General features: G+C 40.8%; 2 protein-coding genes across 6 annotated transcripts in view; one reads left to right on the top strand and one right to left on the bottom strand.

Annotated features, from left to right (window-relative positions):
• On the bottom strand, nt 1–23582 carry Rnmt (RNA guanine-7 methyltransferase). 5 transcript variants are annotated; one of them, XR_004117353.1, is made up of 12 exons: nt 23457–23582; nt 17768–18187; nt 16117–16258; nt 14315–14440; nt 12350–12462; nt 10517–10698; nt 10211–10375; nt 6487–6604; nt 5392–5493; nt 4489–4522; nt 3298–3421; nt 1–1693 (listed from the first exon to the last, which is right to left on the bottom strand). XR_004117353.1 is itself a non-coding variant. In XM_031365955.1 (11 exons), exons 2-11 carry the CDS (start codon nt 18143–18145, stop codon nt 3384–3386), a joined length of 1398 nt encoding a protein of 465 aa, XP_031221815.1. In that variant the 5' UTR covers nt 18146–18187; nt 23457–23582; the 3' UTR covers nt 1–3383. The 5 variants fall into 5 exon arrangements, 4 of the variants coding, with proteins under 4 accessions (XP_031221815.1, XP_031221817.1, XP_031221814.1 ...); XM_031365955.1 differs by having other exon boundaries at nt 1–3421; XM_031365957.1 differs by lacking the exon at nt 10211–10375 and having other exon boundaries at nt 1–3421.
• The window catches only part of Fam210a (family with sequence similarity 210 member A), a 42058-nt gene continuing 41064 nt past the window's right edge, over nt 23555–24548 (top strand). Inside the window, exon 1 of the mRNA XM_031365962.1 lies at nt 23555–23827. The gene's annotated coding sequence lies outside the window, so the exon portion shown is untranslated. The remainder of the gene's footprint in view (nt 23828–24548) is intronic.

Below are 24548 nucleotides of genomic sequence, written 5' to 3'. Positions count from 1 at the left end.
ACTGTTATAATATTGTTTATTCATACATGGAATACTGTACAATCACGAGAATGAACAATGTACACCTATTGAGAATAAGAATCTCATGAATACTGCCAAGTGAAAGCCAAAAACCGTATTTTTAATTTTATTCACATAATATTCCAAGCCAGATGAAATGGATTTTGCTTAGAACTGGATGGTGGTTGTGGATGAAATGGTAGTCAAAAGGGAACTTTTGCCTTCTGTATTCATGTATGTTCTGTCTGTGAAGCATTCCTGACTGCCTGCATGATACAACACTTCAACAGAGTTTAAGCAAGCAAATTCACATAAGGCCTGCCTACTTTAATTCACATGGAGACAGCATCTTGTCTTACAAGACTCTCTTTCCCTGATATATCCACACAATAAGGCTGGGGAACACCATCACCTCTAGTGTATACATTCCACAAGTCTGGTTAGAGGAGCAGGTCTCCACACCATGAAGAATAAACTGTCTCATTCCTGCCTGGGTACCTTCTTTACTAAAGCACCTTACTCAGGGATTAATATACCTAAGTAAAGGTGCCTCAGGCACTCAAAGCTGCAGGAACCACCTGTTACACCCTTGGAAGTATATGAACATAGGACTTAAGGCCTACTACAGAGTAGAAGTGTGTTAACGAGGCTCTGTTCTTGAGACATCTGTATCCTCTCTCTGCCATTCAGTCATCAGACTTGTGAGTAACTCTACTCAGTCAGTCTTCTCTTGCTGATAAGAGTCGGTAAAGTGCTCAGGGGCACTGAAATGGTGGGGGTGTCAGCTCTGACAGGCTCGAGGCTCTCTGTACAGGTTAGGTTACCAGAAGGATGGGGAGGAGTTGACAACTCTCCAGTTTCTCTCCACCAACACTATGATTGCTCCCGAGTAAATTCTAGGTCCTACTGCAGTGCAGCTTTGTCCCCAAGCCAACTACCTCCAGTTCAAGTTGTGTCATTCCCAAAAATGGCCCATATGATCTTTTGATTTTTATTTACGAGTGGGTATCTGCATGTATGTGCAGGTGCAGCAGAGACTAGAGAATGCTGAAGTCCCTTTAATTGGAGGTACAGGTAGTTCTAAGCCACTTCATCTGTGTGCTGGGAACCAAACTCCAGTTCTTTGAAAGTTGCAAGCACTCTTAACCTGTGAGCCATGTCTCCAGCTCCTGCTCTTCATTTGGAAACAACCTGAGCCTACTATGTGGCAGGCCTGGGCATATTTGAACAGCTCATGTGAACCATTTTCGTCACTGAACCCAGAAGGGACTCTTTCTGGATGCTGCAATGAAAAGCCACACCTTTCTCATTAGGTACTACAAGTCATGACAAAATTAAACATTTAAATTCCAAGAAAGCTGGGCAAAGTCTTATTTGTTGAAAGAAACAATGGAAAAGGCCACCTTTCCATTCTTGTCCTCAAGAATCCATCCTGAGTCATTGAACTTTTGTGGGAAGTGGTGGAGAGATGGAGGTTCAACAGGTAAGAACACAAAAGTAAAAAGGCAGCTGCTCAAACTGTTTCTGTAGGGTGACATCATGGGAACTCTCCTGTCTTTGACAGTAGGTATAATGACTAGAGCCCATCTCAGACCCAGGCCAGTTTTCTCTGAGTCCTCAGGGAAGGGCCTAGGAACTCCACATTTCTCTTCTTGCTGCTCGGGATAGCCATCAATTATTGAATTCTTCTCTCCTAAAAATGACCCATGGAATGGAATGGAAAGGGCAGAAAGAGACTAAAAATGACGTATCACCTATTAACTAAGATCATGAATTGTGAGGAAGCTTTCTCTACACCACATCATCAAAATACTTACTGGTACTTCTCCAGGAATAAAATGAGCCTAAATTTCTAAGAGCAAGAACATTCCTCCCCACCCGACAACCCACAACCCCTGCACCAGAACCAAACCTATCCTCTAATACTGAGAACAGTGACTATATATAAGCTAGATTATGCTTTTAATTTTTTAAATAATTATTTTTATTTGATATGTGTGTATATTCTGCCTGCACATGATGGATATATACTATGTGCATGCCTGGTGCCCAGGGAGGCCAAAAGATGATGTCAGATCCCCTGGAACTGGAGTTACTGATGGTTGTGAGCTGCCATGTAGGTGCTAGCAACTGAACCTGGGTCTTCTCCACAAGCAGCCAGCACTCTTAACTACTGTCCATCTCTCTGGCCCTGAGTCTACTTTTAAAGCAAGTACTATAGATTTTTATAGAAAGTAGCATCTTTGTAAACTATCCTTTAAGTAGGTGATTTTTAAACAAACGTCTAATTGTATTTGCTCTTAAGTTTCTTGATGTATCTAAAGGCTGGCATGTTTCTTCGGTGTGGCCAGAAGTCAGCTCTATAGCTGACAATGACAATCATGATGACTGTGAGACAGCAAGTCAACACCTGGATGGCAGCCATGCCGACTACTATACCATTAACACTTCAACAGTGAATGTCTGAAAGACAATTAGACAGTGGGGTCTGCCTTATGGAATCCTAGTGTTCTGAGAGATGAGCAGGAGCTGCGTGTTGGGACCTGGAAGGATACAGTATTGGTGAGTGAATTCTCTTATTGGTGAGGATCCATCTAAAATGCATCTCACCATGCTGCTGTTACACATGCACATATCCATTTGAAAACATTATGGAACAGAATTAGGACATGGCATTTTCACAAAATCTTAAAATCTAGCCATGGAATCACTGTCCAATAAAGAAAGTTAATCGTACCTTAATCACAACCTCAACAGTTAGATATGCTAATTGCTATGGTAAGAAATTCTAAAGAGAATTTCAAACCATTCCACATTAATTCTATGCTGCCATCTAAAGTTTTCTATAGAGTCTCAGAATTGCAGTGTATTAGCAAATAGTTATTTTATTGAAACACAGTCAAAATCTAGCCAGGTAGCTCTTATGACAATCTAAAATCAAAATTTAATCTTATAACTTTAGCAATATATATTGAACACTTACATTCAAGTATATAGAACAGAATCAATTAAATCTTGAAAAATACTATAACTAAACTTGAAGCAAGTGCACAGTGGCAATCTAGCGTTCCTTTGCCAATTCTACAGTTATTGTAAATTCAGCTCTGTAAACACATTCAGCACACCACAGCACTGGAGAGGTCAGTTGCTCTGACATGCCTTGCTATGGTTTTGACAGTAGAGGGAAACAATTACAACATTCTCTTATGTACACACATTACACTGACCTGTCACAGACAGTAAATGTCAAAGTATACACTGGACTTTGTGGCAGCATCCTACACACTTAGAACTTACTATTAAAATAAACAAACAGCTGTCAAATGTCTCTGAGATGCTCTGCTCCATCTGGAAGGATGGAGTGCTGCTCTAGAGCAATGTGCTCACTGCTGCTTCTCAAAGGCAAAAACCAAGTAGATACCTAAAGAAGAAAGAGAAAGGTCAGGGTCCAGAGACTCCTATCATCAGGGGAATGTTCTCAGGCAGCACCAAGAAAGAAAGGCATCATGAATTCTCTAAATTCTATTATTTCAGTGGATTGGGGATAGATATACAATCACTTAAGTATATTGAAAAACAAAATTCTACTTATCCATTTAACACCACTAAGAACACTAGACTCCAATTTGAAACTCAACATAACTGAAGTCCAGACACTAGTGAACACCCAGTAACAGCTGTAGTACTTCTCAGATTTTGCTAGTTTGAAGCTCTAACTTTCAACTTTCCATCTACCTTCCCTCTTCAGCACCTAGAATGTCTGGCAGTGTCTGTTAGTGTGTGTTTCCCCACTGAACTCTACAAGGCACATTTGTTTACTTTTTAGTCCCCTGGAGTCCTTTCACATAACTTCTTTTCTAAGTCAGTGTTCAATGTTTATTAATCAGTATGTCTCTGACAGCAGGAACTGCGCTCAGATTCTCAGGACACCCATGTGAAAGATGAGCACCCTTTTATGCTAACACTAAGGATTCACAAAATGAAGTCCTCTATATCACCTGCTGCAGAAGCCCAGGACTCTGCAGAGCTGCCAGACTGCATTCTCCTCTGAAGAAAGTGGACAGAATGTGTCTGCATAACACTTGTTTTCAAACACAGGCTCCCTAAGAGCCCTCCTTACTCTGCCGTCATTACTGTTCTATGTCCCTTCTTTGCTGTCAGCATCTGAATGGTCAAATTAAGTAATATCCATGGAAGTACTGCACAAGCCAAACAATTCAACAGAATCCTGAGAAGACAAAGGCAGCTGCTTATTAACAAATATGTAGTGAAAATATGTATGCTCATATTATTAAATAACGGCCTACAGGTATTTTCTCTTGCCACTACACAGATGTGCAAATGGAGGTGTATGTGTGTGTGTGCGTGTCTGATATTCCAATGAATCAGCATAAATACAAAATGTATCAGAAAAACTATCATTTTCAAGTTTTAATGATCCCCTAAAACAGTCACTGAAATCACCAGTTAGCTGGATGATATACTCACTTGTAGCTTCCCATTCTGACTTACTTAAGGTTCCCTAGAATTACAGAAGAGAGAAAACTTCAGATTCAATACAGAAGTAAACGTAAGCTTATTTTTTAATAGAGGATAGAGGTAGCAAGACCTCCTAACTTCACTGTAAGAACACACACTGCACACAACATTCTGATATATACATGTAAGAACAGACAGTAAGATTAAAACTTTCTGAACAAAATAAGAAAACACAAATTTCCTTATAAGAAGTTAATCTCAGTGCCCAGTAGTGGTTGGGGAAGGGAGGTCAGAACTGAAAGAAGTATCCACCATAAATCTGTTACTCAGAAATGAAAAACTGAACCCTGTGTTTTACCAAAGAACCACAAAGCGTGTGCAGCTTTGCACAGGGCACTGACTTTATAAGATCTACTTTCAGTTCCAGAACCTAATGTAAATTTGAAGAAATTATTATGAGTGAAGAAAATTCTAAGAGGTTAAGGGAAATATCTGCCATCTTTACTGGGACTAGTATAGCTTGTCTTATCATCATACACTTACTTTCTTAAAAACTGAGAGCCTGCATACAAAGTCAATTCAAATGAAAGCATGCTACTCTCCCATCTCCCATTTACGTCCACAGAGCTAGGGATTCTGTCTCTGGAGCTCTGCCTTAGCAAGGATCTTGCAAACTAAGCCTGTGTCTTTGCCCTCTACCCCTAAGCGGTCTCATAAAAAGCACTGCATGCCACTCATTGAAATAAACAGTTTATGTTCTACAGCATCGAAAGTCTGCACAACTAAGGGAAAACAGATTATTACTTGCCAAACGTGTAATGTAGTAAGTCCAAATATTGTAAACAAGTGAAATACACTAAGTCTCCACACAGCACATGCTCCTCTGTTCTGGCTGTCAAAGCTGGAACTTACCAGAGGTAATCTTACTTGACTGTTCTTCATGTATTCTGCCGCATGTGCATAGTCACCCACCTTTTCAGAGGCAAGTTTAGAGTTCTCGTTTGCAGGGTATGGCTATGGAAAAACGTAAATTCTAGTTAAGAAATCTCCCAGCAATTGGTAAGTCTGACAGCGTCAACGCTGAGAAAGGATTGCTCTGCTTCTTCCTCTGGTTGTGCAACAGGCTATTCTGAGCTGATGGACCTCACACCTACCAGACTTCCCCAGCAGATGGGGAAGCGGACTGTTCAAGTCTGAAGGCCATCTGCTCTACATAATGCACTCCAGGCCAACTAGGACCACAGAATGACACCTTGCCTCATAACAAACACAACAAAAACGAAGAAAAGACAAAAAAAAAAAGAAAGAAAAGAATATTAATATTTTAAATTAAATGGACTGTCTTAAATTTTGCATGGTATGATTCTAATAAGTTACAAGCACACTGATACTTTCTATCTGCATAATAAAAGGGGGAGGGGAAGCAACCAATGACTGCAGTCTCTCACTGCTTCCCTGGGACAAGGAGGGAGTTTGGCAGCCCTGGCCTCAGTGTATGACAAATTACCAGAATGCCACCAGAGTCATCACAGAACAGAATTATGCTCTGGTCTATGTACTCGGCTCCTAAACTGCTGACCTAGTCATAACAGAACTGCTGTGGATAGGGAGGTCTGAGTTTTACCAAGAAGCATGCCTGTCCCAGCAGGGACAGCTACTACAGCAGACCTCTACTAGGCAGAGGCAGGGGCTGTGAATACAGCACCAGAGCACACAGAGGGGTCTTTCCAATCTGCAATGACAGTAAGTCTGAGGTTGAGAATCCTTATTTTAAAGTAGAACTGCCTATGTAGGAAACAGAACTGGATTAGAGTCCCACTCATTCATGCACAGACCACCCACTAGAAGAGTCTGCATCAGCCTCCGTCCTAGAAGGTAGAGCATCTACAGCAACCATAACTTGCGCATCTAACTACGCAATGTCTGAAGAACTCTGAAAAACACCCCAAATACCAAACACCCCAAATACCATGTCCTAGAATCTTTATACTTCATCTGTATACTTACCTCCAGGGCCTGCATGCGTTTTAAGAGCATTTTGTTTTCATTGTTCTTAATCTTTTCTTCATAGAATTCCAGAAATGTTTTTTTATAAATTAGCTTCATATTATACTTTTTTGCCATCCTGTCCAAAAAGATTAATGGAAACACTTTCAGATGTTTGTAATTTGTTTTTAAAAACAATTTCATCACATTTATGTGCACAAGTTGAGGGTAGTGGTTCTCCCTTTCCATGCTGTGGATCCCAGGGACTGAACTCAGGTCATCAGGCTGTGCGGCAAGTGCCTTTCCCTACTGAGTCATCTCTCTGCTCCTTTCTCATCCAGGTTACTTTTGAAGCGATAGCAGTAACATCTGGGTTTAACTAAAAAAGCTATTTACTTATGTTGAACATAATAATACAAATGAAGGCCAAATAATAGTGCCTATGAAGAAAGAAACATTCTAAATATCCATAGCTTGCAAACAGGTCTCTAGTGTGGCAAACAGTTCATGGAATTCAATTTCTTGTGATCACTGCTCATTCGCTCTCACCCTGGATATGTCAGACACTCTAACTTCTCATCCTAAGGCTGAACCTTGCAAGTCTGCTTTCTGCCCGTTTTTATCACTGCAGTGAACCTATCTACTTTCTTCATAGTCCCTGTGGTTAATACATCATAGAGTCCTCCTTCTCTCACCCACAACATGTCCACTTTTTACCATATTCACTCACTGCCATCCTGCAATGCGGCTATCCCCTGCTTCCAGTCCTACTCTCCCTCAATGAACTTTCCCAGGTACAGTTAGATTCAGCTTGTAGATAAACACTACCCTCTTTAGTACCCTTCACTCGGCTCCAAGATATAATCCCAAAGCCTTCAGCATGGTCTCTGAGCTGCTCATTTCCGGGGGCAGAGGGGAGAATACTGCCTTCTCTTCGCAGCTGCATTTTGGCTCAGTCCGACTAGTTTTCCTTCCTCTTCTTAGCTCAGCCTTTTTGACACTTCCCAAGTTTTGTAGGAACAGCCAGCCTTCCTGTCTTCTACATCCACATCCCATTCGACTTACAAGGTGTCCTTACAGTTCTCTCCTGCTTACTGTTAGCACGCCTGCATTTGTTAAGTTTATGCAACCCTCCGCAATATGAAGTAGCTTGGAGGAATCACAGGTATGGGTAAAGGAAAACAAACGCACATATATAAAGGCAAGGCTTGAGTGGGAAGGGACAGTTGAGGGAAGAAGGTTGAAGGGATGTCAGAGGCTCCTGCACTGGGATACTGCATAAGACACACTTAAAACTGTATTTTTATTTGAGTTAGCCCTTCTTGCGTAGACAAGTATGAACATACGTACTTCTTTTATTCAAGAAAACTCAATTATAATAAATCTCCATGACAAGTCACTGGAAACAAAAGGTTATATGCAAGAAAAAGGAAAAAAAATTATTAAAAAGAACGCAATTTGTGCGATTCAAATGGGCTTTTCAATAAGTTAATTACATTATTGTTTTGTCTCTTAATTAAATGGCAAGAAGCTCAACCTCACCATTTTTTAGATTTAACATTTAGATCACCAAATGCTTACATGAATAAATACATTTTTAAAAAAGATATATTAGGTAGTAACCATGCACTTTCTTGGTAGAACTATTGTGTCTCTCACCCCACCCACATTGCCCTTCCCATGACTGAGGCCCAGAAAGGAGAAACACAAGCAGGTTTTTGTGGTGTGTCTCCTCAGCTCCCCATAGTGAGAGCTACTCTCTTTGATTCTTGCCCTTGAACATGACACACTGCTGGTAAGGTCCCTTTTCCACTCCCTACAACTTCACAATTCCACCCAGCACTGGCCTACACTTCCATTAGTGTTTGGATGCCTCAGCCACACCTGAACCTGCCTAGGGAACTCACTGAAGCAATCACACACGCTGAATATAATTAATCTATTGAAAACCCTGTATTGGGATCACCTGAGCCTCACCAGTCAAAAACCAAAATAAATAATTAACAGAACTATGTGCTGCTCCTACTTAAGCTGAAATCAACCAAGTTTAGTTTACACTAAGGAGAGACACTCCCGCTCAACAAGGTGGACTAGAAGAAACTCATATCAAACACATAAGCTCACACTAACTCCGGATGACTAAGCCCCAACAAACACAAGAGGTAAAAGCCAGGAGGGTATGGGCAACACCGACTGGACCTGAGTAACAGCAGCAACAGAAATGGGTGAGTTTGGGAGGAGGGTGTGGGAGGAACATGGGAAGAAGTGGATATGGGAGGGAGGGATAGATTTGATCAAAATTGCAACTCCTACATGAAATTCTCAAAAAAAAAAAAAATAATATGAAAATAATTATATATTAAAGAATGAATCTATAATGCTCTAAGTTTATAATGTTTAAGCACTTTAAGTAGAAAATAATGCCACGTTTGCTCAGCACTGTACAAACAGTCTTTCACATTCTTCTTTTTTAATTTGGGGTCGACTACAGATACTGATTCTGTTACGCAGAAACATCAAGCTAACAAAGGAAACAAATGAAAAAAAAGAAAACACATTTCTTCTTTTATGAAGTTAAAGGGCAGTCTTCTTCCAAACATTTAAAAATAGAAAGCACACTGACTTAAACATTTAAATTCTGTAAGCAGCTTGAATCTGTAACTGTATAGTGTGTTCATGTCCTGTCATGTCTTGTTACTTTATTTTCTCTTGCCCTTCCTCCCTCTTTCTCTACCTCTCTATTTTCTTTCCTTATTTTTTAACAGTGTTACATTGTAGCCCAGGATAGCTCAAACTCCCCGTAGTCCTGTATGAGTTTCTTGAGCATGAGCTATGAAGCTGAGCGACACACCTGGCACAAGGTCTGACTGCACTGACTCATGAAAGCCCTGCGTTTACAGCGTTACAAGATGACTGAGTGGAGATTAAAATACTCACCAGGCCAATCTAGGTGAGCCAAACCCCTCCTGCTTCCTCAGTTAATATTCAAAAGAGAAGATGTTTGTTTTCAAAAAGTATGAAATGAAATTTCATCATCTGTATACAACCTCCATCTAAGTTGGCTTTTATTATATTCTCCTGGCAGGGAAATCCTGCAGATTAAGGTATATATCACAAAGTCTTGAAGCCACACGATAACATCCAGTACCTTCAACTTGTCCCATGCTTGCAGCTCACAGGAATTCTCAAGAATTAATGTGCATGGGGGAATACACCATGGGATCAGGACTCTATAGTCTACCTGTAGGAAGCTTGGCATGGCAGAGCAAGCCTTTAATCCCAGCACTAGGGAGACAGAGGCAAGTAGATCTCTGAGTCCAAGGTCAGCCTGGTCTACATAGCAAGTTACAAGACAGCCAAAGCTATAGTCTGAGACCCTGTCTCAAAAGAAGATAAGGAAAAAGAAAAGAACAAAAAAACCACTAGGCTATTCCATGGGCAATTGCAAAGCTATACTGAAACACAAACTTGACAATCTTTCAAAAGGAGGATCTTGGACTTATGAATTCATCTTTATGTTAGCAAAGCTGCGTTTGCCACCTGTAGGGTCAGTTAGCTTCTCCCTGAGCAGAAGCAATTGGCCCCTTCCCTTAGGAAAGAGTTATCTAAAGTGAACACCAATTCTGCAGCTAAGGCTTTTTGCTGAGGTTGCATTTAAAATACAATATGAATAGCAGTATGAATTCTGTCCCCTTAGGACAGGGATGAGGGGAAAGAAAAAGTAACAAGATCAAGACGTTCTTACTCAGTTAGCAATGGAAAATAGACCAAGAATTCAGGGACATCCACAACACCTTCCAAGTTAAAGTCATATTTGCAGCCAAATAAAGGATAATTTCCTTTCTTCTGGAATTTCACAGTGTATATTTCATTTCCAAATGATTCTGTTTCTGAAGCTTCAAGGCGTTTTCTATTGGGTTATTCCACAACCAAAATAAAAGAATTATGATTAATATTTTTCATCCTATCAATCATATCATGCATGTGAAAAAGCACATGATACAATTTTAAAAGGTACCTGACCAATTTTAACTGGATTCAAGTTACTTACATCAGTTCGAAGCTATTGGGAGTAGTACCAATAAAATAGCCGCCAGGGTTAAGCCTTCCGCAGGCATTTCTAAGCATCGTGTCAGCCTGCTCCAGGGACTCGAAGGAATAATGGCAAGCAAACTGACAGCTGCAGACGTCAAAGTACATTTCTGGGTCACGGAATTTTTCAACCAAAAGTTCCTATAACAAATGTAAATGAGTTAGTATTTTAAACTAATTACAACATAGATCAAAAGTTTTTTTAGTAAATTACTAGGATTTAGGGCTCTTAAAGTAGACGTTCTCTGACAGCAACTAATAGTTCTCACCAATCTTTGAGTTATTCTTTGTCACGTATATATTATAGCAAGGACCACTTAATAAAAGCATTCTTACCCTGACCTAAAAAACTACAGGTCTGGGTAGACAGCACAAGTGAAAACTGGGGACACAAACAGTACGCAGAGCTCACTGGCCAGCCAGCACATCCCCATCAAGAATCCCGAGGTCCCTTTGAGAAACTCTATCTCAGGAAAAAGGAGCAATATCCAAGATTCACCAATACCAACCCATCTCCCAACACAAACATATAAAATAATCAAGATTTTGATTTTCATGATGATCTTAAAATAGTGGGGAATTCTGAAATCATGTTAAACATATGTGTCAGGCCAGAGAGATGGCTCAGTAGGAAAGTGTCAGGAGCCTGGCCATTCTTATGGTGACATGAGATGGGCACAGGAGAATCCTCTGGAAGCTCACAAACATGGGGTATAAAGAACTGGAGCAAACAAGAAAGGTTTTCCCTTCAAACAAAGTGGAAGGTGAAAACTAAGCTGGAGATTCCTGACCTCCCGTGGAAGCTATGTCCCAGATGAACCACCCCAAACATACCATACTCACATAAAATAAACAAATAAATAAATAAATTAAATGTTGCATAACATTTCGGTTATCTCAGAGGAATCTCAGAAGCACAATGGAAGGTGAAAAGCACACAGTGGTTCTGATATGACAGGAAACCATCCTTATAAACCACAAGGTGAACAAAACACGCATTTAAGTCCAGGTCTATTGCAAAATAAAGCAACCCTTCATATCCTCAAGTTCTGTAATAGTGAAGTCAACCAATGATGGATTCAAGATAAGAGGAAAATTTATCTTTTAAATGAATATGCATACTTATTTCCTAAATAGTATGACTAGTTACATAGCACTTTCTCTGTATTTGTTACTATATTAAAATCATCTAAACATGCTTTTAAAGTATACCTGAGTATCTGTGTAGTTATCCACAAATATATGCCATTTATATAAGGAACTTTGAGCTTCTGTGAACTCTGGGACTTTAGAGACACTAAGGGATGACCATTTGAAAACAAATCCTGCCCAAATCAAAAAGCAAAAGAGACTTCAAAATATCGATTTATTAAAAGTAAAACTTGCCTAAAAGTATCCAAGGATTTATTATAACAGAATTTCTAATAGAGATTGAAAATGCATGTCTTAGGATTTTTAATGTTTGTTTCAAATCACAACTTAACAAACAAATCAATCTTAAAAGTGGGAGATACAGCATGTGTAAGGTCCTGCATTTGATCCTAGCACTGTAAAAAGAAAACACATTGTAAAAGAGGATGCTGGAGAGATGGCTCACTTGCTGCTCATTGGAGAGGACACAGGTTAGATTCCCAGAACCTACATGGCAGCTTAAAAGTGTCCTTAATTCCAGGCCCAGGAACCAACACCCTCCATCGGCACCAGGCATGCACGTGATACACACTAACACAAATGCAGGCAAACACCAATATACATAAAAATAAACCTCAAAATTAAAACAAAATATCTGTACCTTTGAACAGTCAGCAGTTATAAATTCTGCACTAAAAATATGCTCATTATCACGACGACATTTCATGTCTTCATAACGTTGTTGACATTGTTTCATAGAAATATCAGCGATATCTGGAAGGGTAAAAGGTATTACTGATACACTGTGGCATGAGCTCCAGGAGAAAGATAAGGAAAAGGCTGTAGGGTCATCCTTTCCTTTTAAACAGAGGCTCTGTCTCCTCTGCTGTGTAGATGTTCAGCTACACCCCATACAGAAAACAGAGGCTCTGTCTCCTTTGCTGTGTAGGTGTTCAACTACACCCCACACAGAATCAGCAGCTCCTCTGTCCCTGCAGTGCTTTCTTAATAGCACTTATGCTAGCCAAGGCTAGGCTGAGCAGGTTAGCATCGCTGAACGTGTGGAAGTCAAAGGGTAGCTCTGTGGAATTGGTTCTCTCCCTCCATCATGGGTTCTGAGAACTGATCATGCTCAGACAACAAGGGCTTTGACCAACGTCTCCTTGCTGTGAGATTTGCACTTGAGACAGAAAAGCAATGACGGGAGAAGACAGCCCTTAGTCACACATGCAGAGCAGTGGCACCCAAAAGTACTATGGAGGTGTCCCGAGGTCTTCACTATCATACACCAGCAGGAAAAGCTGTCCTCCCTAAAACAGCAGATCAATCTTGGCTCTGATTCCCATCTCTGAGCATCACCATGGGGAAGTATGGAGCAGTCTTTTCCTGTCACTACCAGCACCTAGCACATTTTGGGTTGTGAGCTCACATTGTCATGTGTTCAAAAAGAGTCACCTGAATTTGAAAAAATGGCTCTTGAACTCTATCATACATGGATTTTTTGAAGATGAACAGGGTCATTTCAAGGAACACAATGGATAGTGCTTGTCAGAGATAAAAATTGTAATTTTCAAAAAAAATTACAATTCTGAGAAAAAAAATTCTATCAACCACCTTTGTGACTGGTCATAATATTAAGAAAATATGACTTCTTGGGGTGAGTTTCAAGATAACTTCAGTAAACAGTACTTTCCAGGTATTCTGAAGCCATTCTGAAAACATAAGACAGACCAATGGGTCTGAAAGTAAGGGACTATGCAGTGTTTGCCAGGTTTCAGGTCCCACACCTAACTCCCCTACAGAACTGCCTGCTGCTTGACTTCTCCCCAAAGATGAATCCACAATCATCTGAGGAAGGCTAACACCACCTTTCACTTACAATCACTTATTCACCAAAATAACAAAATGACAAAATAACAAAATTTAGAGACATTTCTCAAAGTCTACTTGCCAGAATTCCCATTATATTTTAATTTGTATGAATTAAAAAGCATAGCCTCATTTTCTAACATATTCAAGAATCAACAGCTTTAGCTACACACATAAAATTATCAATTCTTCAGTAACTGTTTTAGTATATATGGCTCATCAAACAAGAAAAATTAAGAAAACTACTGATTTGGCAATACTTTTGGAGGCAATACTGTTTTACATCCTGTGATCCATTAAACAGAAAGAAGATGGTACACAATTGGAATAATATCATAATAGTAACAATATGTCCTTTCGTGTGGGAAGTTCAAGTTAGCATTAACTGTATTACAAAAACCACCAGAAAGAAAAACCTTAACTCATTTTTCAAAACACCTATTATAGAGAGAAGGTGCCTTCAGATATCTTAGCATCACATTGGCAAAGGGGCCCTTGTAATTGTCCATTCACCTAACCGACCAAAACAATTCTGATCTTTAAAATGTGTTATTTGTTTAGTTGCTTAGCTGTCTTTACTATCAGTGCCCGTGTGTGTGAGGAAGGGAGAGATAGTACACAAGCACTTGCTCCCACTCCTTCATGTGGGTTCTGGGGACTGAGCTCAGGTGGTCAGACCTGCATGGCACATGCTTTTACCCAGCGAGCCATCACACTGGGCCCCAACAGCTCTTTCCATTGTCAGTATCTATCTTACCCGCACACACCAGCCTGCTGATTCTCCCCTTCCTCCACTTGAGCAAGTCCCCACCTTTTCCACATCCCAGGTCCAAAACGGTGATGTCACGGTTTTTTCTTTGGCGTACCTTTTCTAAAATTTCGCCTAAAGGAGAGATATCAATCATAACACATTTTCTCCATATTTACTACAGCAACTTCTTTAAAACCTACTAACTTCTCACGAATCATATGGACTATACCACACTAATGTATAGTTAATATTAAGTTAGTATTCCAAAATCTAACAAAGAGGAAGTAACTTGATCCTTTATTACTAAAGAGTACACATGTTTTGCAAGGTTAAAATGATTTCTTGAAAGATACTTTCAAAATGTGAATTATTAAGTAGATGATATTTAAGTTCTAATTTAAAAACAAAAAGCTGAATGTAACACCTGTGGTAAGAGAACCTAGCTTGCTTCCCATTACCTGTGGTAAGAGAACCTAGCTTCCCATCACCTGTGGTAAGAGAACCTAGCTTCCCATCACCTGTAGTAAGAGAACCTAACTTGCTTTCCTATCCCCAATAGCTTCCCACAGCCCCAGTGTTTAACTGTGACACACTTACACTGAAGTAGCTATGGAATGACAATAGTAGATGCCTCTTATTCTTTAGTCAGCCTTAAGAACTAGTCAAAAAACTATACCTCTCACGTCAAACAGGCAGATGTTCAAACAGTGTAAAAGGCTGATTAATAATAATTTGACATAAATGAGGTATTCAGCCAAAGTAAAACTTGATAGAATACTGAATCTTACACTTATTTCCCCTATTTTGTTACTCTGTTTAATACTTTACAATTTGGATGGATACTATTTGGGTGGCTAAATAGTCACTACCAATATTTCTGCCATAGATATGAAAGTAGCTTTCATTAGAAGCATAGGTGTCCCATATTTAAGTTTCTGTCATGATTCTTAATACTTATTCACCAAAACAAAATGATGTGTGAAATGTAGAAGCACTAGTCAGAATTCCCATTAAACTTTATTTGTATGAATTAAAATCAGACAAAAAGGAAAACAAAAAACCTTCACTTTAAAAAAACCTTAAGATATACTCTTAAAATCTCTGAACTTACATACAAGTCAGATTTAACTAGACAGAGAAAGCAATACTTATATTCTAAGTCATATTTTCTATACTCATTTCCATTTTAATTTTAAAGGTGAGTTTCCATAGAGAAAATATTAGTTCTAAAGCTGTATGTCTTTTTTTTTTATGTCTTTATCAGTCCTCAAGGTAAAAGTTTCCTCAAGAAATCATCTAAGACAGACAAGCTCTGTAACCAATAGCAACTCAGTGAAAGCACACAGGCAGAGTCTAACGCTGTCCTTTTCTTGACATAATAAAAACTCAATGTTCAATCCAACATGCACGTCACTAAAACTATTATGTAATCGCCTTGAGTAACATTAACTAAAAGTGTAAAGGTATTTCACTGCCAAGTGAAAGCCTCTTTAACTTAATATTAACTAAACATTATGAATGTCCCATACAATGAACCAAAAACAAATAGTAGAGTAATTTCTCCCAAGGGCCTACTTCTGGCTTTCTAGCTTTTTAAAACCAAAGTATGACCACAAAGGGAAGAGTAAATGATGGCCTTCAAAGCTTGATATATGATTAAACCTGGGGGAGACCAAAGCAGGAGACGGGCTGTGGATACAGCTTAGCTGCACAGCACTTTCAATGTTTGCACCCTTAGGTTCAGTGAAAAGCAATGTACCCCAACAAAAATTCAAATCTCCCAACTAAAGGGCAAAAACTGATCATACCAATAAGAATACTTTTAATCCAATTATTAAAGTTCCTTAGGTAAAAAATGCGGCTTTGACTACGCTTCGCCAAGCCAACTTCCTGAAGCTCATTATAGTGGGCAGCCACGGCTGAGCTGTGTCCCTCCTCCAGCTTCTGAAACTGAAAGGAACAGAAGGAAGGATTAGCGCACAACCTGGAAAGGAAGGAAAAGCCTCAGAGCACCTGACCTACGCTACAGACCAAGCACGCGCAACTCAAGTGCGGTTCACAAAGCAATGGCTGGAGCCACAGCGATCTACCCACTACCACCACCCCTACGAAGGACTGCCTGATTCTTTATAAAAAGAATCCCCACTTTTTAAGTCTTGACTGTGACCCTCACCTATATAATTTAAGACCAAATGTTTTAAAGAAAACTACTGTGCTTCAGAGTTTTGACTTATTCAACTTAATAAATTAGTCAATGGTTGAACTTCCTAGAAGGGAGTGAAAGAAACAAGCTATTACATTTTAGTATCAGTAGGGAATTAATGTTATGATTACATAATGCATATGTAGGGGAGTTAGCATTCAGTAGGCTATACTCAAAACCAGTGACTTTTATTAAACATTATTAATCAAATGAAACAATTTTCAATCTGCATTTAGTAAAATCCTAAGCATTGTATAAAAACACCATAGTAAAGGCCTTCAGCCTCTGCCATATTTTTCAAAGTATCTAATTCTTTATCTTATATATCAAATTTAAGGGTCAAATTTTACTTGGGAAAAAAAAATCTTCCAGTATAAGTTTAAAAACTCAAGTTTAACATATAAAATTCGCTTTTTACAAGGACACTCTGGTAAAAGCCTGGCCTGCTACTTTCTCTTTCAGAACTAATAACAAAATGTTACTAACTTGCAAAATATTCTTTCTTTCCAATCCCAGATTCAGTCTCAGTATCCTTCCAGGATGGCTAATGTTTGTAAGACCTTGCTGGCACCAGCCTTCTGCATCAACTTAACCAAAATTATGATAAATAACTATGCAAACCAGACTAGAAGCTGGAAACATTTATACTTCAGCACATTAGTAAAGGAGAATAAAGCTGGGCACAAGTTTGACATTTATTACTTTAAGTGATCATCTGTCTACTTGAAATACCCAATACAAAAGGGCAGACGGAAATCGGCTGGGCCACAGACTACCATCTTTAAAAAAAAAAAAACAAAACATAAGTAGGGGCTGGAGAGATGGCTCTGCAGTTAAAAGCACTGATTGCTCCTCTAGAGGTCCTGAGTTCAATTCCCAGCAACCACATGGTGGTTCACAACCATCTGTAAAGGGATCCGATGCCCTCTTCTGGTGTGTCTGAAGACAGCTACAGTGTACTCATTTAAAAAAAAAAAATCTTAAAAAAAAAAAATTAGTAAAAAGCAAACCATAGAAACTAGCTTTTTCAAGGTTCTGGCCGAACAAGAGTTTCAAAATAATATGAAAATTATCCCAGCACAAGGTTCACCTTAACAAAATTTTAAGAGTTAAGAGTCTATTTTACTTTAAGGTTATACTTATTTAAAAGCAAAACATTCCTAAACTGTTTGTTTAAATATATCTATAATTTTTCCACAGCTGCCCCATTCTCCTGGTTAGCACACTGAATTAAAAATAAAATACCAGCCGCGTACTTTCCGCGTTTCCCCAGTGTCCTCAGGCAGCAGTTTTCTCTTCCTCTGGTTGAGCTCACCACGGGAAGGCTCATCTTCAGACACACCGCCCTTCTCCAGTTTGCTTCTCTTTGAAGAAGGTCCATCATCCTCAGAGTGTTTTTCCTCTAAGATGATTTCAACATTGAGTTTTCTTTTCTTGGATGGAGAATCTTGCACATAACTCGAATTTTGCTCTACAAGATCATCTTCAAACTCTTTGCGCATTTTTGGTTGATCTCCTTGCTGGCATGGAGGAGTCTTTTCAGAAGGCCTCTGCCCAGAGGCCACAGCCGTTTCGTTAACTCCTGGAGGAGAATCTGTTTCAGAATCTACAGGTGCTTTTGCAGAACCTTCCATTTCTGGTTACTTGAACTGACAGCAAAACCTCAGGAATCAACACTGGAACAGTCAAACAAATAATGTATTATTTACACATATGAATGCTAAGACTTTAAAAATAATCTCAGTCATGCAGACACGTCTAGTCTATAGCCCAAGACACTTATGGCCATTCACTATAGATAGGAATGTAACCCAGCACAAACATTACAGACCGAACAGTACAGTTCTCAAGCATTAAGAACTTGCTTCATAATAACATTGTTTCATAATGTCAAAAGGTTGTACACACAAGAGCTAAAACAATGATTATATATGAAGCTATAAATATGTAGTAGTATTAATTAGAATGCCTCTAAACATCTACAATTTTATTTATAAAGACAATATGAACATTTAAAAAGACAAATGAAGTTAAGATACACAAATACAGGTTTAGCATATAAGATCTAGAATTCTTGGAGTAGCCATCAAATATTACCCCATTACCAAGCAGCTTGGCTCAGTTAAGAATTGAGCACAGGCACTCTTCCTTCTATGTTATGTGTATTAATTTTTACACAGACATAAATTTGTTAGGATATACTTATTAAATTATTGGGACTAAATTTTTTAATTAATAGAACTATTAAGATACTGTTTTGGTTTGGAAATTATTTGAATATGAAGTTATCCCCTCACAGGCTTGGGTGTCAAATGCATGGTCCCCACCCAGTAGTGCTATTTTGGGAGATTCTGGAAATCTGAGATCCTGGGGACTAGTGTGGAGCGAGTAGGTCACTGAAAAGATACCACTGAAGGTTATGTCCATCCCTAGGAAACCAAGTTCCTTAGTCACACGCTACTGTTGCCATGGTATTCTGCCCAACTGCAAGGAGCCAATCAATCACAATCTGAAACCTCAAAAAGCACAAGCCAGAGTAATCCTTCATGCTTTCTCTGGCATGTGGTCAAAGTGATGCAAAAGTGAGACTAGAAGCAGAGAAGTGCGTTGCCATGCTGTGACTACCTGACAACGGTGTGAAGATTCCTTTGGAACGTGCTTCTGAAGCAACGTGAGTATGCATACTATATGGTAATACGATGATCTCACTTTGTGTTTCTGCTCTTGACTCTCACTGTAAAGCTGGTCAGATGTGGCTACTGATAATCATATTACAGTCTGAGCACGGGCGCAGGTGCCTTTAATCCCAGCACTTGGCTGGCCAAGATCAAGGGATCTCTGTGAGTGGGAGACAGGTTGACAGTGTTCTAGGCCAGCTAAGGCTACCCAGTAAGAACCTATCTCAAAAAGCAAAAGCAACAAAAAACCCAACAGCTTGAATGGGGTCATTTCTTCTACTAGATTAACCAGTGTGGTAGCTTTCAACTCAGCCTGCAAACAAAGTTTCACCGCAGAGATAAATCCTTACAAGTTCTTTACCAGAGTAGATATGAACGGCAGTCAGATTCCCCAAAGCATCCTCGTTCCCACCTGAGACCTCTTAAGCCTGGCCTCACTGACTGTACTCCTGTTGACACTCTAATCTTCCAAATTCCCACCAGAACTACCATGTAATTTTCTTTTTACCTTACAGGGTCTCATAGCAAAGGGCGAGCCTTGAGTGTCAGAAAACGTTAACATGAGACTTGTGAACATCACTAACTGCTAACTCTGAGGACTGAATGTGGGTTCCGTGAATCTGATTATCAAATGGTCACAGACCTTTGAGACTGGAGCAAAGTGTTACTGTGTGGGAAAGCTGCACAGGTTTGTAGTGAGTGCCTGGCTGGTTTCCAGCTAGAGTAACACTATGTTGGGAGGTCCCAGAGACTTGAGGAGGTAAAGGCTGTTTGGGGTAAGTATGTAAAGTATATGTGGCTGCCAGTAATTCCTTCTTGACTACTATGAAGTAAACTGTCTCCTCCTCTACACACACTCACTAGCATAATGCCCCACCTTCCCATGAGCCCAGAATAACATTCTGCCTTATCACAGGGCCCAATCACCAAAACCAAGTAGCACAGCCTGAAAGCTCCTAAAGTAATGAGTTATGCTCTTCTATTACGCTGCCCCCTTAGGTATTTTGACTACACTAAAAGAATACAGAAGTCAAGATGTTGAAATCCTTCTTTCATAATGAATCCTGTAATGACAGAGAAAGTAAAGAGTGGGAATAGCGTTAGAACAGCTTGAAGACTCACCCTAAAATCTCTTTCAAATATGTTCTAGGGTACACGTGTAAATTGGGAAGAAAAAGAAGTAATCTCTAAGAAAGGAACTATTATGGCTTATGTATTCAGTCATTCAATTAATTTGCCAATCTACTACTACTACTACTACAAAAAAAAATGCATGTGAACTATCTCCACTAAATTTACAACTTAAATTCTTCTACTAAAACATCAAGCTGTGTTACTGAAATAAATGATAAATGGAAATCAAAAGTCAAAGCAATAAGAGACCCTGAAGCTTCAGGCCCTAAAAGTAATGCAGACATGTGGTGGGCTGAAGTAGAGCAAGTCCCATAGGCTAATATAGTTGAATACTTGATCTCAATTGGTGCTACAGTTTGGGAAGGATTAGAGGCGTGGCCTGGGTGGAGGAGCCATGTCACATGGGTAGGCTTTGAAGTTTTCTAAAGGCCAGTTTATTTACAGATAACACTCAGCCTTGTGCTTGTAAATCAAGACATACTCTCAGCTACTGCTCTAGAACCATGCCACAGGCCCTCCTGCCTGCCACCATGTTCCCTGACATTGATGCCCACGGACTCTAACCTTCTGAAACTATAATCCCCAGATGTCTTATCACAGCAATAAAAAAGTAACTAAGACAAGAGGTTAAATTATGGGGCTGGAGAGATGGCTCAGCAGGTAAGAGCACTGACTGCTCTTCTGAAGGTCCTGAGTTCAAATCTCAGCAACCACATGAAGGCTCACAACCATCTGTACAGCTGTGTACTCATATACATAAAATAAATAAATCTCTTTTAAAAAAGAGGCTAAATTACTTTTAAAAACCTTTTGTATAAAGAAAAGATGAAATTGTATGAACAAGTTAAAAACAAGTCACTGGAAACTGGTAAAGATTCAGGGGACATTAGCTTTCACTAACCATACTTAAAGCAAAAACAAAAACAAACAGAACAAAAAAATTGTCACAGGAACAACTGAGTCAAAGAACAAAAAAAATCAACTAGGAAAATAATTTACAGAGTAACTACTATAAATCAGTATCAAGGAATACTGGCTAAAGAGTTATGAAAACTCTTATTTCCCCTCTGCCACTTAATGCCTAGAAGAAACTTAGTTTTACAATCATAAAACCATGTGAAATATTATCCTTAGCTGTAACTCTTGCCTACAATGAGTACTGGTGTTTAAGGGTGAATTTTATTCATTCAGTCTATACTTCCACAGATTAGCTGTCATAAAAAGCATTCAATACCACAAAATAGTTATGCATGTCTAGAATCCTATGTCAACTGACTCCATGATGGAGCCCTTTACTGGTACACAGGAAAGCAATGGCTCTTACCTCAAGGGGAATAGGAGATAGTTTATCCTGGAGCCAAATTTGTGACAATGACTAAGGGACTCAGATTCAGGTTACCAAAATTCCATGTTCTAACATAGAAACCGTTCCAGTAAGTTATATAGTAGCAGAAGAAAGAAATCATAAATCCAGACACTTCTCAAATACATGGGTGGAAACATCAGATAGGTGAGTCACAGAAAGGGAAGTAAATCTCTGCTCCAGGAACAAGATGCCATCTGACAGAATCCTTTGCTTTTTAGTTGGTCAGAACCAGGGGTCTGTTTGTACATTCTAAAGGCTTTACCTAATGGTCACAAAATTATCAGGTCACATACAATACAAAATAAATGACAAGCAAGGGAACTAAAGATGGACCACGGTAATGAGGATCTGGATTTGCAACATTCCACCTGATCCAAATCACTCAAATTCTAAAGACCACCAAGATTCTAAAAATCTATTAACAGCTCTGTAGCCCCAGCTTCTTTCCACAAGTGTTCACAAGGGCACACTCTAGGCTCTGGGTCTGATCTCCAGCTTTGCATCAATAACTACAATAATAAAACTCAGCAATGGTAATGAAAATACTTAAAAAGAGAGATGTCCTGATAGAACAATGCAGAAGGGAATTTATGGTAAAAATCGGCAGACTGACAGGGAGTTCGGTATTTTTACCTGCAATCACACTGTAACTTGCCTCACAGTAATCAAGACATTCTAAAGGGATACCTAGATCTCTTGAGCTGTCAAATTGTTGGAACAATGAACACCAAGATAAAGAGGGGGGGAGGGGGACGGAAGAGAGGGAGGGAAGAAGGGAGGAAAGGGGAGAGAGAAAGGAGGGGGAGCAAAGGAGGGAGGGAGGAGGAAAAATGAATATTCTCCTAGGAACCTTACGTTGAAAGACAGGAGCAAGCCAAAAGGAGTAAGACCATCTTACAAGAAGCGATGGAAGCCCAGGCAAAGACGGGTAATTGTAGGTAGGACCACACTTCGGCCAGGTTGCATTTTTTCTTGCCTTCTATTTAAACCTCACCCTCATATCAAGACCCACAGAGATGGAGGGGTTACTGGATGGCTAACTCTGTGCCACCTCCCAATGTCACACAGTAAAAAAAAGAAAAGAAAAGAAAAAAAAATCTCCCTTTTCTGCTTTTCATTATTAACTCGGCTCTTTTAACTGGCTGACTGGGGTGGCGGAAGTGTGCCTGTTGGAGTATGCACAGGCCAGCACCCCTCCGTAAGTTCAGTCACGACTCTAAAGTAAACCATTTTTCTTGCTCGTCTCCGTGTGTGCCTGCGAGCTAATGGTCAAGCATGACCTCGACGGACCACCTTGACTGTCTACAGCGGGGTGCAAGACAATGAAACAGAAGGAGGAAAGCAGCTCTCCGACTAAGTTCTTCAGTTCCCATCCCGGGCCCACCCAGCCTTTTACTCGAGCCCTGGTTCAGGATCCTTAAGGCAGTGCCCCAGACAGAGCAAACCCTCTCTGGCTCCCAACACGTCTCCGGCCCATCTCTCATCACAGCCCTCCCGCCCGAGCAGAAAGGAGCACAGGAGCTTGACCACCCTGGGCTAGTGTGGTCTGGAGGAGCAACAGCACCCAACGTCTCAAGACAAGCAGTACCCACACTGCTTCCGGCTACAGGCACAAAAAAATCCCACCAAGCAAGGACCGGAGGCTGGAGGCTAACGGGGAACGAGCCCGGCCAGGAGTCCCGGCGTTCGGCCTATCTTTGCTCTTTAACACCCAAGACTAAAGACAAAGAAGCAAAGAAAGGCCAGAACGCCGAACGCCACACTCACCCACACAGTCATCCACGATTCTGTTTGCGGAAACGCCGGCCGGAGCCACGCGTGCCTTGTTACGTCACTTCCGGGGAGTGCGCCCGGGACTAGCACTTCGAAGGCCAGACTTGGAACCCGGCTCCCTCCGCGTCGGAACTACGAGTCCCATGGTTCCTCGCGCGGCGGCGCGCCTCCTGCCCTGCGAGCGGGCACGGAGGGTCGGAGCACGTTGCTAGTGGGCGCGGCCGGCCTCGGCGCTGGAGGCCTAGTGTGTGCTCGAGTCCTGCGGTTCGGCACCCTGCCGTTCGCTCGGCCGGGTTGCCCTACCGAGGCAGCTCCTAAGGGCCTGTGCGGCGGGAATCCGTGGAGACGTCCCCGCAGCCTGCGAGGTAGCCTGGGTCCATGTTTGCTGTGGGGCTTCGGGAGGGGGCCAGAGGGCACCTTCACCGCGGGCGTGTGTCTGACGGCAGCGGAGCGCGCCGCTGACGATCCGTCGCGGCCTCCCTCCTGACGGCGGGAGTCGTCAGCACTCGGGACCCCCCGCCGGGGACAGTCGAAAGAGGTCACCCCTGTCCCGGGTCCATCTGTAGTCCTGGCAAACCTCTTTCCTCCTAGGGCGATCTTACACCCTCTCGCCTTATGACCCTTAATGCCCTGCTCTTTCCGTCCTTGCTAGTTGGAGTGTCCTTTGGAAAATAACAGTTTTCACCTTTGGGACTGGTTGGCCACTTCTGATCGCCTTGTTTTTTTTAGTCGTGCGGGTACTCTCAAGGGAGGCATACCGTTGCAGACTTTCACCCCCAAGATGAGGGTCAGAACGTAGAATCTACCTGTGGATTAAGATAGTTTATGCACCAATACATTTAACTGGCCTATCTCCCCGTCAGAGTCGTGCAAAACCCACCATCGGTCACCATACATTTGCAATTGTATCCTGGCTTATTCTTCAGCAAATTTGGTTCCGCCCAAAGCCGCTTTGAAAATAAGTTTTGCCGATCCACCTATTTGTTTGTAGGCAATTTTATTTAACATGGTCTTGGGGGGAGAGGGGGTGAGATAGATTTGCAACATATACCTCCCAGTGTGGTCGCGTGCAAATTGTGGAGATTA

This window comes from Mastomys coucha, unplaced genomic scaffold (assembly GCF_008632895.1).
Source record: "Mastomys coucha isolate ucsf_1 unplaced genomic scaffold, UCSF_Mcou_1 pScaffold13, whole genome shotgun sequence".
In the NCBI taxonomy this organism is placed as follows: domain Eukaryota; kingdom Metazoa; phylum Chordata; class Mammalia; order Rodentia; family Muridae; genus Mastomys; species Mastomys coucha.
Note: the sequence above shows the minus strand (reverse complement) of the source record. Positions and strands in the feature narration are given on the sequence as shown.

Bases quoted from the DNA above. Each gene is read 5' to 3' on its own strand.
- Rnmt (XM_031365954.1), bottom strand. From the start codon at position 18,145: ATGGAAGGTTCTGCAAAAGCACCTGTAGATTCTGAAACAGATTCTCCT. The intron at 10,699-12,349 runs GTACAGATATTT...CATTTGTTATAG, and splicing joins TAACTGCTGACTGTTCAAAG to GAACTTTTGGTTGAAAAATT. The intron at 5,494-6,486 runs GTAAGTATACAG...GTTTTTCCATAG, and splicing joins AACGCATGCAGGCCCTGGAG to CCATACCCTGCAAACGAGAA.